The 20,661-nt window shown below is 36.3% G+C and overlaps 2 protein-coding genes across 2 annotated transcripts in view; both read left to right on the forward strand.

Annotated features, from left to right (window-relative positions):
- The first annotated feature begins 2,799 nt into the window (after positions 1 to 2,799).
- endouc (endonuclease, polyU-specific C) lies at positions 2,800 to 7,794 on the forward strand. The gene is given in 12 exon segments (XM_030136069.1): positions 2,800 to 2,944; positions 3,124 to 3,180; positions 4,191 to 4,237; positions 4,240 to 4,263; positions 4,266 to 4,288; positions 4,371 to 4,482; positions 4,575 to 4,642; positions 4,644 to 4,697; positions 6,824 to 6,872; positions 6,875 to 6,938; positions 7,080 to 7,227; positions 7,311 to 7,794. Coding segments are annotated over 12 exon segments (1,053 nt in total). The 5' UTR covers positions 2,800 to 2,813; the 3' UTR covers positions 7,587 to 7,794.
- Positions 7,795 to 9,473: 1,679 nt separating this feature from the next.
- Positions 9,474 to 20,661, forward strand: part of polr3b (polymerase (RNA) III (DNA directed) polypeptide B) — a 32,267-nt gene continuing 21,079 nt past the window's right edge. Inside the window, 14 exon segments of the mRNA XM_030136054.1 lie at positions 9,474 to 9,545; positions 9,860 to 9,892; positions 10,258 to 10,314; positions 10,409 to 10,476; positions 10,554 to 10,593; positions 10,595 to 10,630; positions 11,014 to 11,114; positions 11,346 to 11,437; positions 11,948 to 12,065; positions 12,247 to 12,286; positions 12,288 to 12,356; positions 13,125 to 13,247; positions 18,887 to 19,003; positions 19,075 to 19,209. Of these exon segments, the coding sequence (XP_029991914.1) occupies positions 9,474 to 9,545; positions 9,860 to 9,892; positions 10,258 to 10,314; positions 10,409 to 10,476; positions 10,554 to 10,593; positions 10,595 to 10,630; positions 11,014 to 11,114; positions 11,346 to 11,437; positions 11,948 to 12,065; positions 12,247 to 12,286; positions 12,288 to 12,356; positions 13,125 to 13,247; positions 18,887 to 19,003; positions 19,075 to 19,209 (1,101 nt within the window).

Below are 20,661 nucleotides of genomic sequence, written 5' to 3' on the forward strand. Positions count from 1 at the left end.
CAGACACAACAAAGCCCCCCCCCCATTTATTGTAGCTTATTTCTGCATTGATCCAGCTGATGTCATCATGTCAATACCTGTGCTGATGTCAGCATATCAATTGCTTCTATATATGTGCCAAGTTTGAAGTAAATCCTACTATATAATGCACGTTCTGTGCCCGTCCGTCTGATCGATGTCCTGATGTTGGAGCACAGTTTTGTTTTTTGTGTTTGTACATGTTTTCCTCAGCCTTCAAAGGCCCGATCGCCACCAAACTCACTAATGAATACAAACATAACCTGACTATCTAGGCACAATTTTATGTCTGTATTCAAATGTTGTGAGGTATGCTGGGTGATTTTAGCCTCTCATGCTATCATACAATGGCACCATGGGTACAATGCCGCTAGTTGAAACAAAAGGTATGTTTTTTTTACATTTGAAATTTCGCCCATTATAAGTAAATGGGAGAAAAAAAAATAGATTTAAATTTTTTTTTTTTTTTATATGTAGTTATGTAACTTTATCTTGGGGTTATACTGCACTTACACCTCCATGTATTAGATTTTATTTGCTTAAAACATACTGATATGAACAGTGTCGCTAATTTAGAAAGGTTCCATTGTCCGGTGACCGACAGATGGATGGACAGAAAACAGACAGATAGATACTTAATTCATCCATCCCAGAGGGAAATTTACAGGTTCCAGCATTATTAAAACAAGCTAAAGTCAAGTTATATGGTAGACACTAAGTACTAAACAACAGTACTAGTATTACAATAGTAAAACCACAATTTTACATTTCCGTTAAGGTGCTTAGGAAAAAGGTTTTACTCTGAAGAACTCCCTCCTTTAGGGTTTGATTTATGGTTCTTCTGTCTGAGACACGTACACAGACTGATATCTGATATGTTTTTAGTTTCTCATGGAAACTTAAAACATATCCGATATCAGAATCAGAAGAAAATATTTTTTACCACAGACATATTGACTTGTTAAAGCCTGATGCGCTGAACTGAGGTACTGGTTTAGATCTGGAGTCAGTCCACTGCTTATAAAGTACTGCACCAGGATGGGTTCAGTTCACAGGCTGAGTTTCCCTGTGGGGTCAGATGAAGTGAACTTTTATCAGCAGTAATGTCAGTTCCATTTAGATAGAGTCAGGCATGTTTATTCACTGGGAGATCCCTTAGGGCGACTAAGGGAACAAAGCCATAGAGAGGAAATGACTGCCACATGACAAAGAAACCCTAGACAACAGAACCGACTAGAGACCGGATCAGGAACCTGTTTCACTAAAGCAGAGAGATTAAAAAAAAGAAAAGAAAAAGAAAAAAAGAGAATTGATCTAGTCCATTAAGTCCATATGGGTTTCATCTCAGGCTTTTATCACAAGCAGAAATCATGAATATCTGGTCAAAGAAATGCAAAATTAAAGTAAAAACAATTCAACATATAGAAGAGCAGCAAAAGAATGTAGTGTAATGTTTTATCCCCATAATACAGAAGCATTGGACACATCCATTAACAGTCAATAAACTGGGCGGTGACTATGCTTCTCCATTTAAAATATTTGTTTATAGGAAACAAAAGGATTTTCTCATTAGAAATTTTCTTCATTTCTATCTCTTTCACAACCTGACTGCCTTTAGGATTAAATTACACTTGATTATAGATTCAGTGTCACCTGTCATTACATTTATATACCATACCAACTTTATTTATAAAGCACTTTAAAAACTTTACAGTTGGCCAAAGTGACATGCACAGATCGTAAAACAAGGGGGGAAAAGATTAATTTAAAACAATATAAAACAGTGATAACACATAATGCAAAGTGTGTGTTGCAAAGTGTGTGTTGCAACAAAATACACCCATCATAAAAACAAAGACAAATTCAAATCTGGTAATACATTACAAGACTAATAGATTAGTCTTTGTGAAAACTGAAAAAGTCTCTTGAAGAAATGCATTAATTTCCTGACCTTCTGCATGACCAAATAATTACACATTCTACTATATTACTCCCTCTGTTAAAAACTCCACATATTGTCAAACACCACATCCACTCATGTATATACTGCAGAAAGAGCATTTTTATCTGACATATTACACATTAAATATAGAGTGTAGATATTATTTTACAGCAGCAAAGAGTAATTCCAATCAATATAGGTATTCACCTATGAAATGGGATTAAATTGATACCAAACATGTGAAAGAAAGAAAGAAAGAAAGAAAGAAAGAAAGAAGAAACGAAAGAAAGAAAAGAAAGACAGAAAGAAAGAAAGAAAGAAAGCATTCAACATTCTGATGAAAATACACTGCAAATCATACAATGCCTTAATTTACATATTCAACAAGGAATAAACAACAAGGAATAAATTCATTATTACATTTTATCCAGCTTCATTATTGATTTCAAACTACATTCTAATTAAATTAATTTTGCTTAGTTTTCTTAGATATCCTCCTGAGACCCAGGAAAGTGAAAAGTTTAGCTTTTTTTTTTTTTTTTTTTTTTTACATTAAATAATTGACTTAATTGGAAACTGCACAATGCAACAGTTTTTTCAGATACATTTTTTAAAATTATTTTAATTAATAAATTTTTTTTAATGGAAAATCCTTTGCAATGGACAGCATTTTTTAAGTAAAACTGTCAAACTTTTGTCCCCTTCAGAGGACAAAATGCATTGCTGGGTCTCAGGTGGATATAAGGTACAGAGGTACATGGGAGACAAAAACTCTCTTTCAGGGTCAGGGCGCCCTCTGGTGATTATTTCTTGAATTATATTTTCAATTTCTGGGCATGCGCCTGAGGTGGACATGGGCCAACGCCTGCAGGATAAGCAGCACAGGGTGGAGACTGTCCCTGAACTCATAAGACCAGACTGTTGTAGAAGTTATTTGACCAAACTGCAGAAGGAAAAACTTACAGGAACCATCATGGCTGCAAGGTGTGTGTTTCTATTTTTACCCAGAACATTAGTTTTTATCTCATAATTTAAGATAAATGTTGTTGTTGTTGCAGCTTTAAACACTATGTTATAACTATAAACTGATTATAACTCAATAAGTATGTGTTTATTCTTATTATTTATTAAGAGATGATTAATTAGACCTCTGTAATCTGCAGGTTCTGTGGAGTTTTTGTCTTTCTCGCAGTATGTCTGAGTGGACTGAATGCATCAAGGTACAGTGTCTATGTTAACAGTATTCAGTGATCTGGTGTTGAATGGATTTATGAGGTTTTTAGTCCAGTTTCGATAGACTGTTGGTATCAGTTGTCAGCCATAAACAATTTTTCAAGAATGTTCTTCTCCAAAATCGTCTGTCAAAATGACTTGATATTTGTTGTGGAACATCTTTGGGGTAAGGTCTACCAAGTCTGTTCAAAGAATTGAGGAATATTGAATTTTGAATTTTTTAAGAATATTTGAAATTTTCAAATCCCCATTGGTTTATAATGGGACACATTGCAAAGTGCTATAACTTGAAAACAGTTGAAGATATTGATAGAATTACGATTGGCAATAGATGGGAAGTCACATGTGGGCTTTCATTTGGTGCCATGACCTTTGACCTTGAGTGACCTTGAAAGGCCAAACCCAAGGTCATCTATGTCCAGATTTCTACCAACTTCTTCTCCAAAACCGTCACCCAGAATCAACTGAAATTCATAGCAGAGGGTCCTTGGGGCAGGGTCTACCAAGTTTGGTCAAAGAATTGAGAAATATTGAATTTATATTTTTTTATGGAATTCTTGAAATGTTCAAAATCCCCATTGTTTTGTAATGGGACACATTTCAAAGTGCTATAACTTGAAAACAGTTGAAGATATTGATATAATTACTATTGGCAATAGATAGTAAGTCACATATGGGCTTTCATTTATGTTTATGTTTATGCATTTGGCAGACGCTTTTTTCCAAAGCGACTTACAGGGGAAAACCAATCAAATCACTCAATCAATCAAATTTTATTTATATAGCACCAGATCACAACAAAAAAGTTATCTCATGACACTTTATATATAGAGTTGGTCAAACCAGACTAAGCCAATTTACAGAAACCCAACAGAATTGGAATGGTGCCATGACCTTTGACCTTGAGGGATCTTGAAAGGTAAACAAATGTCAATTAATGTTTTTAAATATGCTGTTGGACTACAGTTTTTTTGTGTGTTGACTTTTACTGTAACAGACCAGCTGTGAACCAGGAACTCTCTACTCTCTTCAATGAGCTCTGGAGGTGGATGTGAACCGTATGAAGCCTGGATTGACTACACAATCACTGTTCAAGTATGGAGTATTTTTTCCTCATACAGTGTTTAATTTTTTAATTCTACACACAGTGAATGTAGTTTGTGGTTGGACTTTTCAGGGTAGGGCTGGGTTTGTAAACCAGGGCAGCCAAGTTGTTCAGGATCATGCATCACTGCCTCTTTTCTCCAACGTTAATGAGGTGAAATTGAGAAACACAACCACCATCTCCAGTGAGTGTCCTCTTTCTCTGACAGGACTGTTTCACATGTTCTGAGTCTAAAACTACAGTCCACTCTGATCAGTCCTGTTTCTGTGCCTCTAGGGTTCATGAAACTCCTGGACAACTATGAGCGGTCCACAGGCGTGACAGAACGAGTCACGACAGAGGAAACTGGCGGAGATGAATCTTTTCCTGGATGCCGTCGTAGATACACAAGCCATGAAGGTAGATTAGACATGTTACAACTAGTTACTCATATCACGCCATTTAACAGCTCATTTAAGTCCAGTTACATGGAACATATTCAGACAGTTTAAAGAGTTTAATCATCATGTCTTTTTTGTCTATTCATACACATCTGACATCATTAATTTATATAAAACAATATTAATACAAATTGGATGGATGAATTGAATGGATTCACAACAAATATGATGAAATATATGTTTGTTGACCAGAAATAGGATAAGCAGGCCAAAGAAATATTCATAAATCAGAAGCAAATATAAAAACAACAACCAAAATTCTGAAACATGGATCTGTTTAGAAAGTATATATCTTTGACATTGACAAATAGATAATTTATCCAGAATTAATGCTTCTCACAGCAGGGAAAGTGTATGTTTTAGGTTTTAAATCAGATGTTTATGTCTCAAAAAAAAAAAAAAGAAAGTCTACCATCACACGATATCCCATGAATATTTTTATTAAAACTAAAAAAATAGCAGTAGTCCCGTGCACTCCTGAAACCATACTCTGTACATTCTGAGCAGATCTGGATCCCCTTTATTAACGTTTTACCTTCAACTGGCTGTAATTATCAATCCAATGCCAAATTCTAGACAGAGGTTTTAACAGTGAGACATATTTTGTTTATTTTACCAAGCTTAAGCATTTTATAATTTTCAAACATTTTTATTCGCAACTAAATCCCATTTATACAAAGAATAGATTTGCGTCACTGCCAAAACGTTCGGCCACAACCAAGGTATCGTTAACGAAAACTAATGAAATGACGAAAACTAGAATTGAAAAAACGTTTTTGTTAACTGAAGTAAATAAAAACTATAATTAAAGGAAAAAACGATAACTAACTGAAACTGTATTGTGTGTTTACAAAACTAACTAAATCGTATAAAAATTATGGATAAAATTCCCTTTGTTTTCGTCTTTGTCAATGTCGGATTGATACAAAATCGATTTATTTCACTCAAGCAATTTTAGCTGCTGGCACCATACGATACTTCACAGTCTGACACTTCTGTATGGGACTTATTTAAATACGATGGCGAAGAAGATAAAAGATAGGACAAAACTAAAATTAATACTAAAACTAAGCATTTAGAAAAAAATGAAAACTAATATAAACTAGCAAACCTTTTCTAAAATGAATTAAAACGAAATGAATTAGAGGGGGAAAAAAGTCAAAACTAAATAAAACTAAACTATAATGAAAAATCCAAAACTATTATAACCTTGGCCACAACTTCATGTAAGGATTAAAGTACAGTGGTGCAAAACTCAAGTGTAGCATAAGAAAAATACATTGTTAACTCAATAGTTTGGATGATTTTTGCTAAACATAAGTAGTCAGAAGCTATAGATCGTCAGGCAGGATGTTTCACAGCAACAATAATCAGTCTGTCCTCTTGTGCCAAGTGGGACCAGCCACCAGATTCCTGTCTGATAATCTAAGGGGATCAGTTCAGATATGCAGTTTATTTTAGAGCATTGAACAGCTTAAAAACTAACAGTTCAAAATGGGCAGCAAGTGTTTGGTCAGTCACACTGGGATGGTATTTGCTCTTTTCTAGGTTTTTGTTTTACATTTTACACCTGTTTGTTTTCAGCCTGTTTGTCGTCTGTTTCTCTGAGATGCTGTTTTCTGTATTTTGTGGTTTGAGTCTTCAGCTGAGCTCCAGTGAGACATTAGCCTCTTCCTGTCTCAGTGTAGCACATGACTCCATGATGTTAGAGATGAGAGAGAGAAAACATCTGAAACATCTGTGTGCAGCTGAGGAATGCTGTGTTGGCCTCCCCACGGAGGATCACCAGAAAAATGTGCACATGTTGTACTTGTACTTGTATTTGGACAAAGACCTGTTTTGGACAAACCTGATCAACACTGGAATACAGGACTTAGTTAAAGTTCTCATGAGTGTTTAACACATAAAGACTTAAAGACAACTTATATTATAATAATTACATACCAACAATGGTAAAATTAAATAAATAAATAAAACTACAATACCACAAGTGGTAAAGAGCAACAATAATTACATACCAACAATGGTAATTGTATTAAATATGTGTGAGGTTTCATTCATTCACTGAGTGTGATTTCTCCACAGCGGGCTCATCAGTATCTGGTCAGTAAAGGACAGTCCAGCTCTAACTTGAGGGGTTTAAGAGTCAGCTGATACTGATCTGGTTCCACCTTTATCACAGACAGAGAACACAGGGTGAGAAAACAAACACACCATTTCACCTCTTCTCCAGAGATTCAGAGTGTGTGTTGAAAGCAACTAATCATGATTGTGTCAAAGACTGTGTTTCATTTTTTGTTTATATTTTGTGTTCTTTCTTATTTGAAACATTCGTCAGTCTGGATTCCTGTGGGTTTGAGCACGTCTTTGTTGGAGAAACAAGGTCTGGGACAGAAATCATCGGTTTCCACAACTGGATCCAGTTCTACCTGCAAGAAAAAAACAGGCAGTTGGACTACAAAGGATACAAAGCCAGGGAGCACGACTTAGTAAGAAAAATCCAATAACGTAAACAATAAAACACATCTGAAACATGATCTGATCACTGAGTCTTCATGTGTTTTGTCTGTAGCCGGATCATGATGACCACGTTCTGAACCTTCAGTTCACCTGGCATGGAGTGGTGAAACCTGTTGGTAGTGCTTTTATTGGGACCAGCCCAGAGTTTGAGATGGCCATCTTCACCGTAGTCTTCCTCATGAACACAGAGAGAAGCACCACAGTGCTCGTCAACATCGCCCAGTGTCAGATGGAGCTGGTGGTCATCAGACATGGACGCTCCCTCGGGACTGCATATCCCAGACTGCTCAGCAGCAACAGCAGACACATGAGGCAGCGCTCACACTGAGGTGGAGCATCTGAGTCTGACACAGCTTCATCTCCATGAATATGAAGCTGAAAATGTGTACCTGCATGCTATTGGCAACATTGTCCAAATCATTGTAAATTTGATCCATTTCATGTTTGTATGCAATGAGTTCATGAAATAAACAGAATTGTATGTCATATTGTAATGTATTTACACAATTTACAATTTTAAAGAAATGAAATTCCACCACAGTTTCAAACATTATTGGAATATACTATGAGTATACTGTATAGTGTACACTTTTAGGTTATACTTGTTTATCACCATTTTTTTTATCTGTTTTATGCAAATCAGAAGTTTAAGTATAGAAATGAGTGGATTAATTCTTTGTCCTAAACACTTATTTGGACGGTCACTTTGTGGGATTTTTTTGAAGCTACAGAAAAACCTCATCTCTGATAAATATTTTAAAATGTAAAAATCTTAAAATCTGTCAGACGTTTACTAAATACCCCAATAAAAATATATTGTTTTTTTTTTTTAGATTAGATTGATCCCTTGGGCAGGGTCCCTCAGGGAAATTGATGTTCAAGCAGCAGCACAGCATCACATGACCATGACAGTAACAGCAGAACATTAGAAAGAAAAAGAAACTAAGAAAATAATAATACCAATAATCAGTAGTAGCAGTAACAGGAAATTGCACATCAGAAGTACTACTATTGCTACTACTACTACTACTACTACTAGAAGAAGAAGGTTTTTTTTTTTCCTTTATTATTCATGAAATGTACAGAACAAATTGGCACATTTAAACAGAAGATGAAATGTGTACAACAAGGCATAAGGCACATAGAGAATCAAAGGGAAGAGGGTACTTCAGAGTTATTAAAAAGAAAATAAAATTAAATAAATAAGCAGGTAAAAAACAAAACAAACAGGAAAAAAAAGGCAAATAAAGTGCATAAAGACATAGGCATCCCTGGGTCTGCGAGGTCAGAGGTCACTGAAGATATTAACCCTTTCGTGCTTAGTGGTCACTACAGTGGACAGCTGTTCAGATGTGTTCTCTTGTATATTCATGGATTTTGTTGTTTTAGTTCCATATCAGCGAACACAGTGGACGCTTATGCACCATCCCATACACTGACATTCATACCATTACTGTAACTTTGCTGTTCTAGATAAACCTGATCTGCAGTGACATGTTTGAGTGTAAAAAAAAACAAAAAACAAATTGTTATTAGACTGTAATAACAGTTTTGTTTGGTTTTGTTTTTGTTTTGGGTTTTTTTTTTTTAGCTTTTTTTTTTTGCATATTATCTCCATGAAGTGATAACTAATATTAGAATATGTTACAATATGAGAAAACATCAGATTAGCAACACTAAAATGTTTTTATTTAATAGGTTTCACACAGTACATCAGTAAATACATGTTTCTTTGCTTCTAAAATCCTACGCACATGGCGTCCAGCTGAGTGGACATTTTTGAAACTCCATGAAAAATAGGTTCATAACAAAAATTCAACTGTATTGTTTTTTTTTTGTTTTTTTTTTTCATGCCTAAAGAGGAATAAAACACTGAGGAAAAAATCTTGATTAAGGTTCTCATAATTCATGCATGAAAGGGTTAAGATCATTATATGCCTGGCAGAGTTGCTGCATTTTTCCTTTCCTCAGTCTTAAAGAGCTGAGAAGAAGAAGAAGAAGAAGAAGAAGAAGAAGAAGAAGAAGAAGAAGAAGAAGAAGGCACAGCTACTGGAATTTAACGAAAGCGGAACCATTCTTTTGTTCCGCCAACACGGTGCTTTTACGGTGATACACACTGGTCGGTCCATGCCGCAGCCACTTCCGTCGCAGCACATCAACACTGATAATGTGACAATAACTCACATTTTCACGTTGCTGAATATTATACATAAACATGGAGGTGCTTGGAGGGGAGTTTTGCGACTTGACTCCTCAGGAGTTGGCGGCTCCTGTCAACACTGTAGCGGTGAGTTTAATCAGATGAAGACCAAGTTAAAACCACGAGTTCAGGGCTGAACATGCAGGATAAGAACAGAACAAACACAACAAACAGCGTCAAACACAGAACATTAGCACATGTCAACCTAAACTACAACACTGGGTTATGGTGGAGCGGTATTTTGGGCGGAAAAGAGTCTGACTTGCATACATTTTGTCGGAGCTGCTGTCATTGTGTTACTGGTTTCATTTTGACAAGTCATCCCTTAAACTATGAAAAGTGTGGAAATTAAATTGGTCTCTTAACAGTTTGTCACAACAATCTGTATTTTCTTTCAACAGGACAAATGGAAACTGTTGCCAGCCTTTCTGAAGGTAACAACACACCTCCCTCTACCTACAGCTCTGCAACCGAGTTACATTTAATCAAAAATTGTTGCTTCTTATAATGGGGTAGATGAGTTAAATCTGCCCCAGTCTACAGGAAATTATATAGATAGTAGTTTTAATCAAACAAAATGTAATGTGTAGAGTAATGGTGCAATGGAAATGCATGATAAAACAAGAAATATATATATAAAAAGTCTTTAAACTATACTAAATCCAATACAGCCTGCTGATTTGCATAATTGCAGCCATATACAGATATGTAAAGTACAAATAACAATTTACAGATCATGAAGGTTAAAGAAAACATTTTATTTATGTCCACATCAACTGTTATTTAAAATGTTTTCCAGGTGAAAGGCTTGGTGAAACAGCACATTGACTCGTTCAATTATTTCATCAATGTGGAGGTAAAAAAAAATTCAACAAAAACTACTTCAACATGACTTTATATTACAGTTAATTTACCTGCGTCGTTTTGTAAATATAAATGTATCTTTGCAGATAAAGAAAATAATGAAAGCCAATGAGAAGATCACTAGTGACGCTGATCCGATGTGGTATCTGAGTAAGTCACATGAGCTTCAATGATCAATCAATAACACACAGATATGCAGATTTTGTTATTTTTTAAATGTTTTCTTTCCAGATATCTAAATATCTATGTTGGCATGCCTGATGTTGAAGAAAAGCTTTAATGTAACCAGACCAGTTTCTCCTCATGAGGTGAGTTCAGTTTAAGAGCAAACCCACTCCTAATGTTATGGGCCTTGTCACTGCTACTAAAGACTCTCAGAAAATCTTTAAAATGTCTCCAGTTCATTGTGAATGACTGAAGCAGGCCAATAGGTCAAAAAAAAGAACAAGTAGTCAGTTAAATAAGTCAAATTGCATCTAACTGAGTGTCCAAAAATGGCAAACATTTGCTTGTTCTTGCTCCTTTACTTTGACTTTTTTTTCCCCACAGTTTTTTTTAATTTCCTTTATTGCAGTAAAATAATTGTAAGTGAAATGTACATCATCAGTAGCTTAACTCCTCTGGGTATTTTTTCTCAGTATTGAAGTAACTTTGAACTCTGGGCTGATGTTTATGTTTGTGTTTGTACCAGTGTCGTCTCAGAGACATGACCTACTCGGCGCCCATCACAGTGGACATAGAGTACACCCGAGGCAGTCAGAGGATCATACGTAATGCTCTGCCTATTGGGAGGTATTGTTCCACAGTGTCTTTAAGTTAGAGTGTCACATTGTTCCCATGTGGATTCATCTTTATCAGATTTTCATTGTTCAAAATTTAGGGCATTTCTTACATTTACAAATCAGTTCATAAAAGTCTTTGACCTTTTTGCAGTGTCTATGTAACTACTTTATGGTCATAATTAAACTGGACAATAGAATATTAGTTATAATTTTTGATTCATTTTAATTCTCTTTTTCTCAGGATGCCCATCATGCTGCGGAGCTCAAACTGTGTTCTCACAGGAAAGACGCCCATGGAGTTTTCAAAGCTCAATGAATGTCCTCTAGATCCAGGTAAACATTGGGGTTCTTCCATTACTTAAGGCCAAACCTCTGGTGGTTTAAAACATGTCTGACCACTACATTCCAAAAATAAATAAGAAACATAGCTGTAACAGTAGCTGTAATAACCAAAATAAATACACTTCTTATCATGGCTATCAGTTTAATGTATTCAGGTTCAGTTTTGGCCACCACAGACTTTAGAGTTTTTACTGAGACAGGGTTGTCCTGTCATTTTTTCATTTCAAAAACTCATCTATTTAGAGTCACGACATGTTAACAGCAGCAAAAACGCATTCAACGTGTTTGACATGATATTCAGACATAAGTGATCACTGAAACATGGACATTAACAAAAATTTTAATCTGAAGCTGAACCACTACCGGTGCATCTAACCACTGGAATAAATCATCCCAAAACTACACATATCCATGACAAAAGCAGTGATTTATTATGTTTTGCAGTTTGTTTGTTTGTTTTTTCAGAAATACTCAATTGCATTGTCTTGATTTTATTTACAGGAGGTTATTTCATTGTAAAAGGTCAAGAAAAAGTCATCCTGATCCAAGAGCAGCTGTCAAAGAATCGAATCATTGTGGAGCAGGACAGGAAGGGCGCAGTCGGAGCCTCAGTCACCAGGTACAGCCTTTAAAAGCAGCAAAATAGAATAGAAAATGATTTATATACCTATTAGGCTGCAACACAAGAATCATAGCAAGAATCTGTGTTTGTTTTCTAAATCACACGCTGGGTTTATGGAAAAAGAATATTGTAAACAGATTTCATCAACTCATTTTTTAATATTGTATTTTATTTCCAGCTCGACTCATGAGAAGAAAAGCAGAACTAATATGATCGTTTAAACAAGGCCGTTTCTATCTGAGACACAACACGCTGTCAGAGGACGCTCCCATCGCCATTATATTCAAGGTAAAAACACTGACAGAGCCCTGATTCTTATGTCCAACAGAGGGCACCATAAAACTACTGATGATGATGATGCTGGATGAAATTGTTTTTTTTCCCCAGAAGCTGAAGCTGAAGTAAAAGACCTGGCACGTTTCCACATGAAAACTTAATCCAAGTCATACACAACATTATTCTGAACCGTCTCTAAAAGTGTGGCTTTGATAATGAGTGTATTCATTTTGCAGGTTTCTAGTGAGTGTACAAGGAAGTCCTCACTGCATCCTCTTCTCACCCGGTTTCTTTGCTGGCCTTTGCTCTCTCTGAAAATGTCATTTAGCCAGCTGGCATCATTAACTTTATTTCCCTCTGAGGACAATGTCTCTAAACATGTCAGCTGTGAGTGTTTCAGGCTGAGGTCATTACCAAACCGCGGGGCATGTTTGCGGCGCTCGCTCTATTTGCTGTGCACTTGTATATCCTGGGTGACTTCTTCTGCGGCTCGCCCCGTGTTTGGCAGCGGCTCCAAAAACCACCTCAGATCCAGTTTGGGACGGACGGATCAGTTCCCACAGCTTCACATTTCCATAAGCAAATGTCAGACAACCTTATGACTCTCAGTTCACCTCTTCCTCCCTTCGTCACAGACAGCGGCTGTTTGTAGAACGTCTGCTCTGTGTACATTTCACCTCATCAGCCCGGTCTTTATCTGGTTAATTAATCACATATGAAGCCATTTTCAGTGCCTTTTAGTTCATATTTCATAGCTCTATGTGCATGTCATTCTCACAGGGGATGGGAGTGGAGAGTGACCAGGAGATCGTACAGATGATCGGCACAGAGGAGAACGTCATGGCCAGTTTTGCCCCGAGTCTCGAAGAGTGTCAGAAAGCCCAGATCTTCACACAGACTCAGGTACCTCAAAGTCCAGAATCACCGAGATGAAGGAACACATTCAACTTTATCACACATTTAAGGCAGTGCAGAAAATCCCCTTTTAATCTGTACTTTTCATAACAGTTAAAGCTGCAACAATGAGTGCACTGCAAAAATCCGAATCTTACCAAGTGTATTTTTCTCATTTCTAGTCAAAATATCTCATCACACTTAAAATAAGACATAATCACCTAAAAAGTAACTTGTAAGTGAGATATAAGAACTTACTTTTAGACAATAGATCTTGAAAATCTAATTTCAAGAAATCTTACCAAGAGATACCAGAGACACCAAGATAATTTTCACTGGTTCCATTGGCAGATTTTTTTGTGCTTGAATTAAGAAAAAAAATTGGAATTAAGCAAAAAAAAAAACCTGCTAATGGAACACAATGAAAATTATCTTGGTAAGATTTCTTGAGATTAGATTTCAAGATCTATTTTCTAAAAATAAGTTCTTATATCCTACTTACAAGTTACTCTTTATGTGAGTTTGTCTTATTTTAAGTGTGATGAGATATTTTGACTAGAAATGAGAAAAATACACTTAAGTAAGATTTAGATTTTTGCAGTGTGGATGTCAACTAAAAAACACTCACTCTTTGTAGCTTCCTGATCAGGGTTCCCACACATCCTGGAAAACCTGGAAAATCTTTGACCAATTTTCCAGTCAGGGAAGACATGGAAAATGAGAAAAAAGGTCAAATGTCCTGGAAACGGTTAAGTTATCCTGGAAAATATTTATCCTCCCCTGCCTTGTGACCTTGTGTGCCTAAACTGAGACGAACAAAGGAAATTGTTTTTCAGTGATTTTATTGAAAATACACAAAAAATTTTTAGAGGAAGTGCAGGAGAGAAAGTAAGAGAGAAGGGAAAGTTGAGTTGGGAATTGCCCAGTTGAACATTGTAACTCCAGTTGGTCAGGCTAATGAAGTGCTACGCTGTAATCTTGTGGGTGTCTTTGCATTATTCTATGATACATTTGTCATAATTATTTTTCATAGATAAATTGTAGCTGTAGATTGCACATCAGATGTCTGAGTAATAAACATGGAAACAATCAGGGTAATGCAAGTTACAACGGTAGAAAAGAACACTTCCAAAGAATGAGGGGGACAGGGGATTGGATTAGTGTATAATGTGATAACTTGTCTCTGTGGCAGCTGAAAAAGTCCTGGAAAGTAATTTCAGGGAAAGAGTTGGAACTCTGCTAATTCATCTGACAGTCAATTAAATATCTGGATTGTAGACCAACCAAAACATTTCAGTGCATCACCTTTTCACCAATATCTGACATCCTATAGACAACAATTAATTGATTAATCCAGATCAAATGTAAAAGACTAGTTTTGCTGCAGACCTTGTGGCAGTGCTTGTTAATGCTGCCACTTTAATGAAATGGGACAGTTTTTACCCAACCCAGTTTTTTTTTTATCAGACTGTTAAACAAACATAAACGTCAGAGATAAACAGTGCAATCTACGGAGGGGATCTCAACCACAATGTGCAAAAATGACTCTACCTGTCAACTTGGGCCATATTCATTGCAATACTTTTTAACATTAGACCAGTATAGTTTTTTATTTTTATCACAGATTTTATTATGTGCATTATTTATTTACAGATTTGTATATATTTTTATACTGACTGTTTTATTATGTCTACAAGTGTTTTATCAGTGTGTTTTTTGAGACCAATGCCTCATCATTTCATTTTTGCATTGAAAACTATGATGGGAATGTTTAAATGACAAATGAAGAATCTGAATCAGAAACAGGTTAGATTAAAGCTAATAATTACAACATCAAACAGAAAACATTAGCAAAGTAAAGAGCAGACACTGATTTCATGATTACTGACATCAAATGTTTCAAATTGTCTCATTATTCAATGTTTTTTACATTATTACTCATCCTAATTTTGTCTGCACTTAACAGTTTTTGGAGAGTGTTGCCATCCTGAATTCTAGGATCAGACGTATATTTATTAATTAAACCAACGATACACAATGTACAATACACCAAACACATGACATATTTTGCTTTCAAATGCTGTCTGCAATGGAAAAACAATACAAAACAATACTGAGTGCTTGTAGAAGTCGACACTTTCTATTCTTAAGTGCATTTTTCATACATTTCTGTTTTCTGGTTAAAGCATCATACTATTTATTTAGTGTGTACGATAAAAACAAAAAGGCAAACGCAAACAAAATGTGCAGATGAGACAAAAAAAACTAAAGTTTTACAAAATTATCTCATCAAACATGTACAAACAAGACCAATAATCTAAAAAAATACAAGTAAGCATCGGTAGATCACAGACACAATGCAATGCTGTTTGGTAAGTGTGTGTGTGTGTGTGTGTGTATGAGAGAAAATACAAATTACAAGAAATTATAAAATACATTCACTTTGTTGTATTGTAGAAAATATAAGATCTGGCATGTTTTGAATAGTACAGGTAGTAAAATGAAATTTGAACCCCTTTTTGCATTTATACTCTTGTGTTCTTTTACTTCTTGTATGTAATAGAATTTAAAAACAACCTGTATGTGACAGTTTAGCGGATGTATGCCTAATTAGGTTAAAATTACTCAACTCCATTAAGCACCCTGCTGTAACAATCTGTACATCATCACCTTATTGCATTTATTTGAGCTAACTACAGTTATTTGCATAATCGTCTTCATTGTAAACGATGAGTAGTGTCTTATTTCATCACTATTTCCACTTTGTTTTCTACCGTGATATTTGACTTGTGACATGACGATTAGTGCTTAATTTGTATATAGTTATGTTCTGGTGTTTAATAACAGTAAATTGTTCTTCATCTTCATTAGGTTGTCCTGTAAATGTAGAAACAAACTATTCTTTTACTTTACTTACTTGTATAATAATGGCATAAAATGAACTAGAAAAGGTTAGTTGTATAACAGTAAATCGTCAAAGAAAGCGTCATACTCAGTCCTTTCATTTAGTCAGACATTGATGTACAGACGATCCACCGCTGTTTGTTGTCAGAAGGTATTTTCGTCTTTGTCTCTGTGATCAGATGACTAAGGTTTTTGTCTCACCAGCCAGTTAAGTAATGATTTTTCAACAGCTCATTCAGGAGGCCCGCGTGTTTTCTGTGACATCTACAGATGAATGCAATCTGCCAATTTGTTTTTCATAAGATTACGTTGTTAGAGGAGCCACTGATGCATTGATGAGGCCCATATTTGTTTCCTAGCAACCGGTCGCTGCAGCCCTCGTGTTCCTGTGTCTGCAGCCTCCACGATGTCTTTTCATTGTATTCATTGGTCATTGTGTTGTGCACAATGAGGCCTAAATCTATATAATTAAAGGAAGATAAGGCTTAAGAAACATTGTTGTCAGATTATGATAAGTAATCTGACCTTCATCTTATTTACTTCCAGTGACCTATGCTTAAGTTAAGGAGATGTGATTTTATCAAGTTAGGATTTTATTTTGACAGTTTGATATTTTCATTTTGGCCTCAGTTACCACCAGGCTGTTTATATGTTGTTATTTAAATATATAATAATGTATGCAGTGGGAGGACAGGGTGGTGGTCTCAGCAAAAGTCTCCACCCTCATTAACCTTTGACCTTGTCTATAGTTTAGTAGACAGATCCAAAGAATCTCTGACTCAGGTGTTTGGGTGTTTGTGAGTGTCTGTGTGTGCACTTTATGCCTTTTTGTGACTCACTTGACTTCTTACAAGGCTGGTATGCACATTTTCCGTGCCTAAATTCCACATGTTAATGATTTAACATTAGAATAAGACACATTCACGAAACATCTTTCATTCTGCAGCAGTTGATTATCATTTTGCTGAACTAAACTGTTGCCTAGAGCTGAGTGTTAATCCAATCTTGTAGAATAGCTACTAAAATTTGTCAAACATGAAAAGTCTGAAGGGTCATCCTGTGGGTTAAAGGGAATAAAGATCTGTAACAATCAAATCATGAACACGAGGCGGTCTGTCTGGATTAAATGTTAGTAAAATCCCAGAAATACTTTAAAAACAGCATCTGCAGTGTTGTCCATTCTCTCATCAGGTTGTTCTGATCAAATTTGGGCAGTTGTATTTAATTAAGTTACTATTTCTTAAAAATATGTAAATTTTTTTCAGTTTCTTATACCTATTATTTAAAGGTGTGGAAGTTTTCACCACATTGTTTATATTATAGATCGCTAAAGTCTTTCTTTCTAAATAAAATGTGCTTTGGATTTATCACACTGCTTGTATTAACTGATGAAAAAGCAGCCATGTGCGGTGATATAGAAAACTGAGGATATAATACATGTATTGAGAAACACTGTACATTTGAATGTTAACCTGTGAATTACAATGGAATCAATTCATGTGGGCAACAAGGATTCACACCTCTAGAAATCATTCAACCGAAGTGCTATTGGCAAAACTCTTCACACAAATCTATGTGGACTACACTGTGAATGATTTAATTTCTCTCACCCAAATTTAGTGAGAAAGTTGTCCAAAATCCATGAATTCTTCTGTTATTTCACCACCTGCAAAACTAAGATTTACAGCACATTTTCCAAACACTAACACATTGAAACAACTACATTTGAAAAACAGAATGATGGTAAACTTCCCACTCTGATGTAACCATCACGTAGTAGTGTTTTTGAATCAAATGAATAATACTCATTCCATGCAGTTTCAGCTGAAATTGAACCAAAAAAAACCCTAAGATATAAATGTACATTAAGCTGCAGCAGAGAGAGAAGACTGTGTAACTGCTGCTTTTAATTGTTTTTTCATTATGTAATGAATACTGGGTATGTTTAAAAAATATTCATGCTCACTGTGTTTTTATATCAGTGTGTTATGGAGTGAGATTTTTCAAAAGTTTTCTGGTCAAATTATTTCATTTTAACCCCTTAAAGACCCAAGCACCCGCCACTGAACAAACCATCTACTGATCTAAACTGTTTAATACCTCTTGGTCCACTAATCCTATCAATACATGTAAATAATTGGTGTAAATGCAGTTTGTCATCTTTTCATGGTCACCAAATATAACCCATTTGGACGTTCAGAGGCTCCATCATGAACGTGGAAACACTGTCATTTTCTACAGCACTATACACCAGTAAAACCCATGGAGTGGATCGATGACAGTGGATGGAGACAGTTGGTTTATATTCAGTAAATGATATGTTCTGATGAAAACGTCACTTTTTCTTCACTTTTCTCTGTTTTCGATATAATAATCCTCAACTTTACTCTGAGTTTTAATGAACATCTGCATGATTAGTAAATTAAATACGGGAAAATACATGGTTTATACTGAAAAAATGCAAACTACAGAGGATAATATTAGAATAAATGGTGATAAATCACTTAAGAAAGGTTAAATATAGGGAACTGTCATAAAAGTAGCACTGGGTCTTTATGGGTTAAGAAGTGTTTTAGTGATTTGTGTGAGCTTTATGAATGAAGAACAACTGAATAAAACTGTAACGCAAGCGTAACAAGTTGTTTATCAAATCATAAAAACTACACTTAAATAAGCACTGTATTGTTGCTGAAAGTAACCCTTAAACACTGACCTCTCCCTGACCTCTGTTGTTTGCGTCTCAGGCTTTGCGATACCTTGGTAATAAAGTGCGTCGGCAGCGTATGTGGGGAGGTCCAAAGAAGACAAAGATGGAGGAGGCCAGAGAGCTGCTGGCGTCGCTGATTCTCACACATGTCCCTGTATGTAAACACACATTCTACTCAGTATTTAACTCCATCTCAGCTGTGATCTTACATTATTTTGTTTTCAGGTCAAAGAGTTTAACTTTCGGGCCAAGTGCATTTACCTGGCGGTGATGGTGCGGAGAGTGATCCTGGCTCAGGGCGACAATAAAGTGGACGACAGAGATTATTATGGAAACAAACGTCTTGAGTTGGCCGGACAGGTAAACACCTCCACTCCTGTCCTCTGTGTGGACACATTAACAGGTTTTTCAAAGATTTAAATACAGTGTTCACACTCGACGCTCATGAATCAACAGGAAACTGTAAACGAGCCAGAGTTCAGTCCCGACATTAAAAGCTGAACCACATGTCCACGTTTTTAATTGCCGAATAACACAAAGGTGTTTACCTCCTTGTCTTTACTCACAGAGCCACTAGAAAGCAAAATGCTTGATGCTAAATAATACATGTTTAGAAATGTACCAGTAATGCACATGTGCTTTAGTGCGAATGGATCACAGGGTTGGACCAGAGGACGGCGGCCGCTCCAGTCCTGATCTCTCACCTGCATCTTTGTTCCTGCCTCCTTCTTTTAATAAGACCCTCATTATTTTCCCTCTGCTTTGTTTTTCCCTGTTTTGTTTTCTTCTCCCCCCCTCCTCCTCCATCCTCCCCCTGTATTTCAGCCTGGCTTTGTCAGGAGAGAGATATGCAGTGGCACTAAAATCCCAAGGCTGTCGAAGCATGGGGATTTTTCTGCACCGTGACAATAGAATTGCTGCCTTGACTGGAGCGATTGAGCTAATCCGCAGGCCCGGCTCTGATAATGTAATTACTGCTGTCTTAAGGCCTTTAATTTTCCCCCCAACCTGCGCTGTATTAAGGAGGCGAGGATGGGAGAAAGGGGGGGCACAGAGCTGTCTTTGAATAGGGGCTTACATACTAACAACGCCAGCAATCTCCTCACTCTCCAATTATAGTTCCCTGACATTCACTAATTGGCCTGGCTGCGCAACAGAAGCTTCATTTCTTTATTAATTTCAAGCAGCGCAGCCTGTTTGTTTGGTTGTATGCTAATGCTCAGGGTGGGTGGGGGGCGGGTATGGGAGAGGTTACCTCCTGTAGGCCTGGCGAACGAGGACAGGGACCTGGGAGGGAGTCCAGGTTAGGCTTATCAGTGAGCTGGCACACCTGGTTATTAGATCTGGCTGTGAACGCTCCTCAGCGCTAATGAGCATGAACAGCCACAGATGCAGCTTTGTATTCCAATTAGAAATGAGAGTTTTTCAAAGTTTTAGAGCATTGAAGACTTATGTGACTATGTAAGCACAGTCTGTCTCTTTGATTCCTTCCAAAACATTCTTAGAAATGCATGTCACACATTCAAAAATCTGTTCATCACCTATTTCATGTTTCAAAGAAGGTGCGCTTCATCGTCTAACTAGAAATATGGATTTTTTTTATGATGTCAACCAGAGAGGATCTTTGTCTTCACCCCAGCGGAACATAAACATGAGGTTTTGTGTCACTACTTGCAGTAAAACCCATGTTTGGAATCATATATTTGTGCACTTGATACACATCTTAAAACCTGACTAGTATCAGCAAATCCTGCATGTGTTAATCAGAAAAAGACCTGCACAACCTCCTGTTTATACAACAAATTCAGAAAG

This window comes from Sphaeramia orbicularis, chromosome 6 (genome assembly GCF_902148855.1).
Source record: "Sphaeramia orbicularis chromosome 6, fSphaOr1.1, whole genome shotgun sequence".
In the NCBI taxonomy this organism is placed as follows: domain Eukaryota; kingdom Metazoa; phylum Chordata; class Actinopteri; order Kurtiformes; family Apogonidae; genus Sphaeramia; species Sphaeramia orbicularis.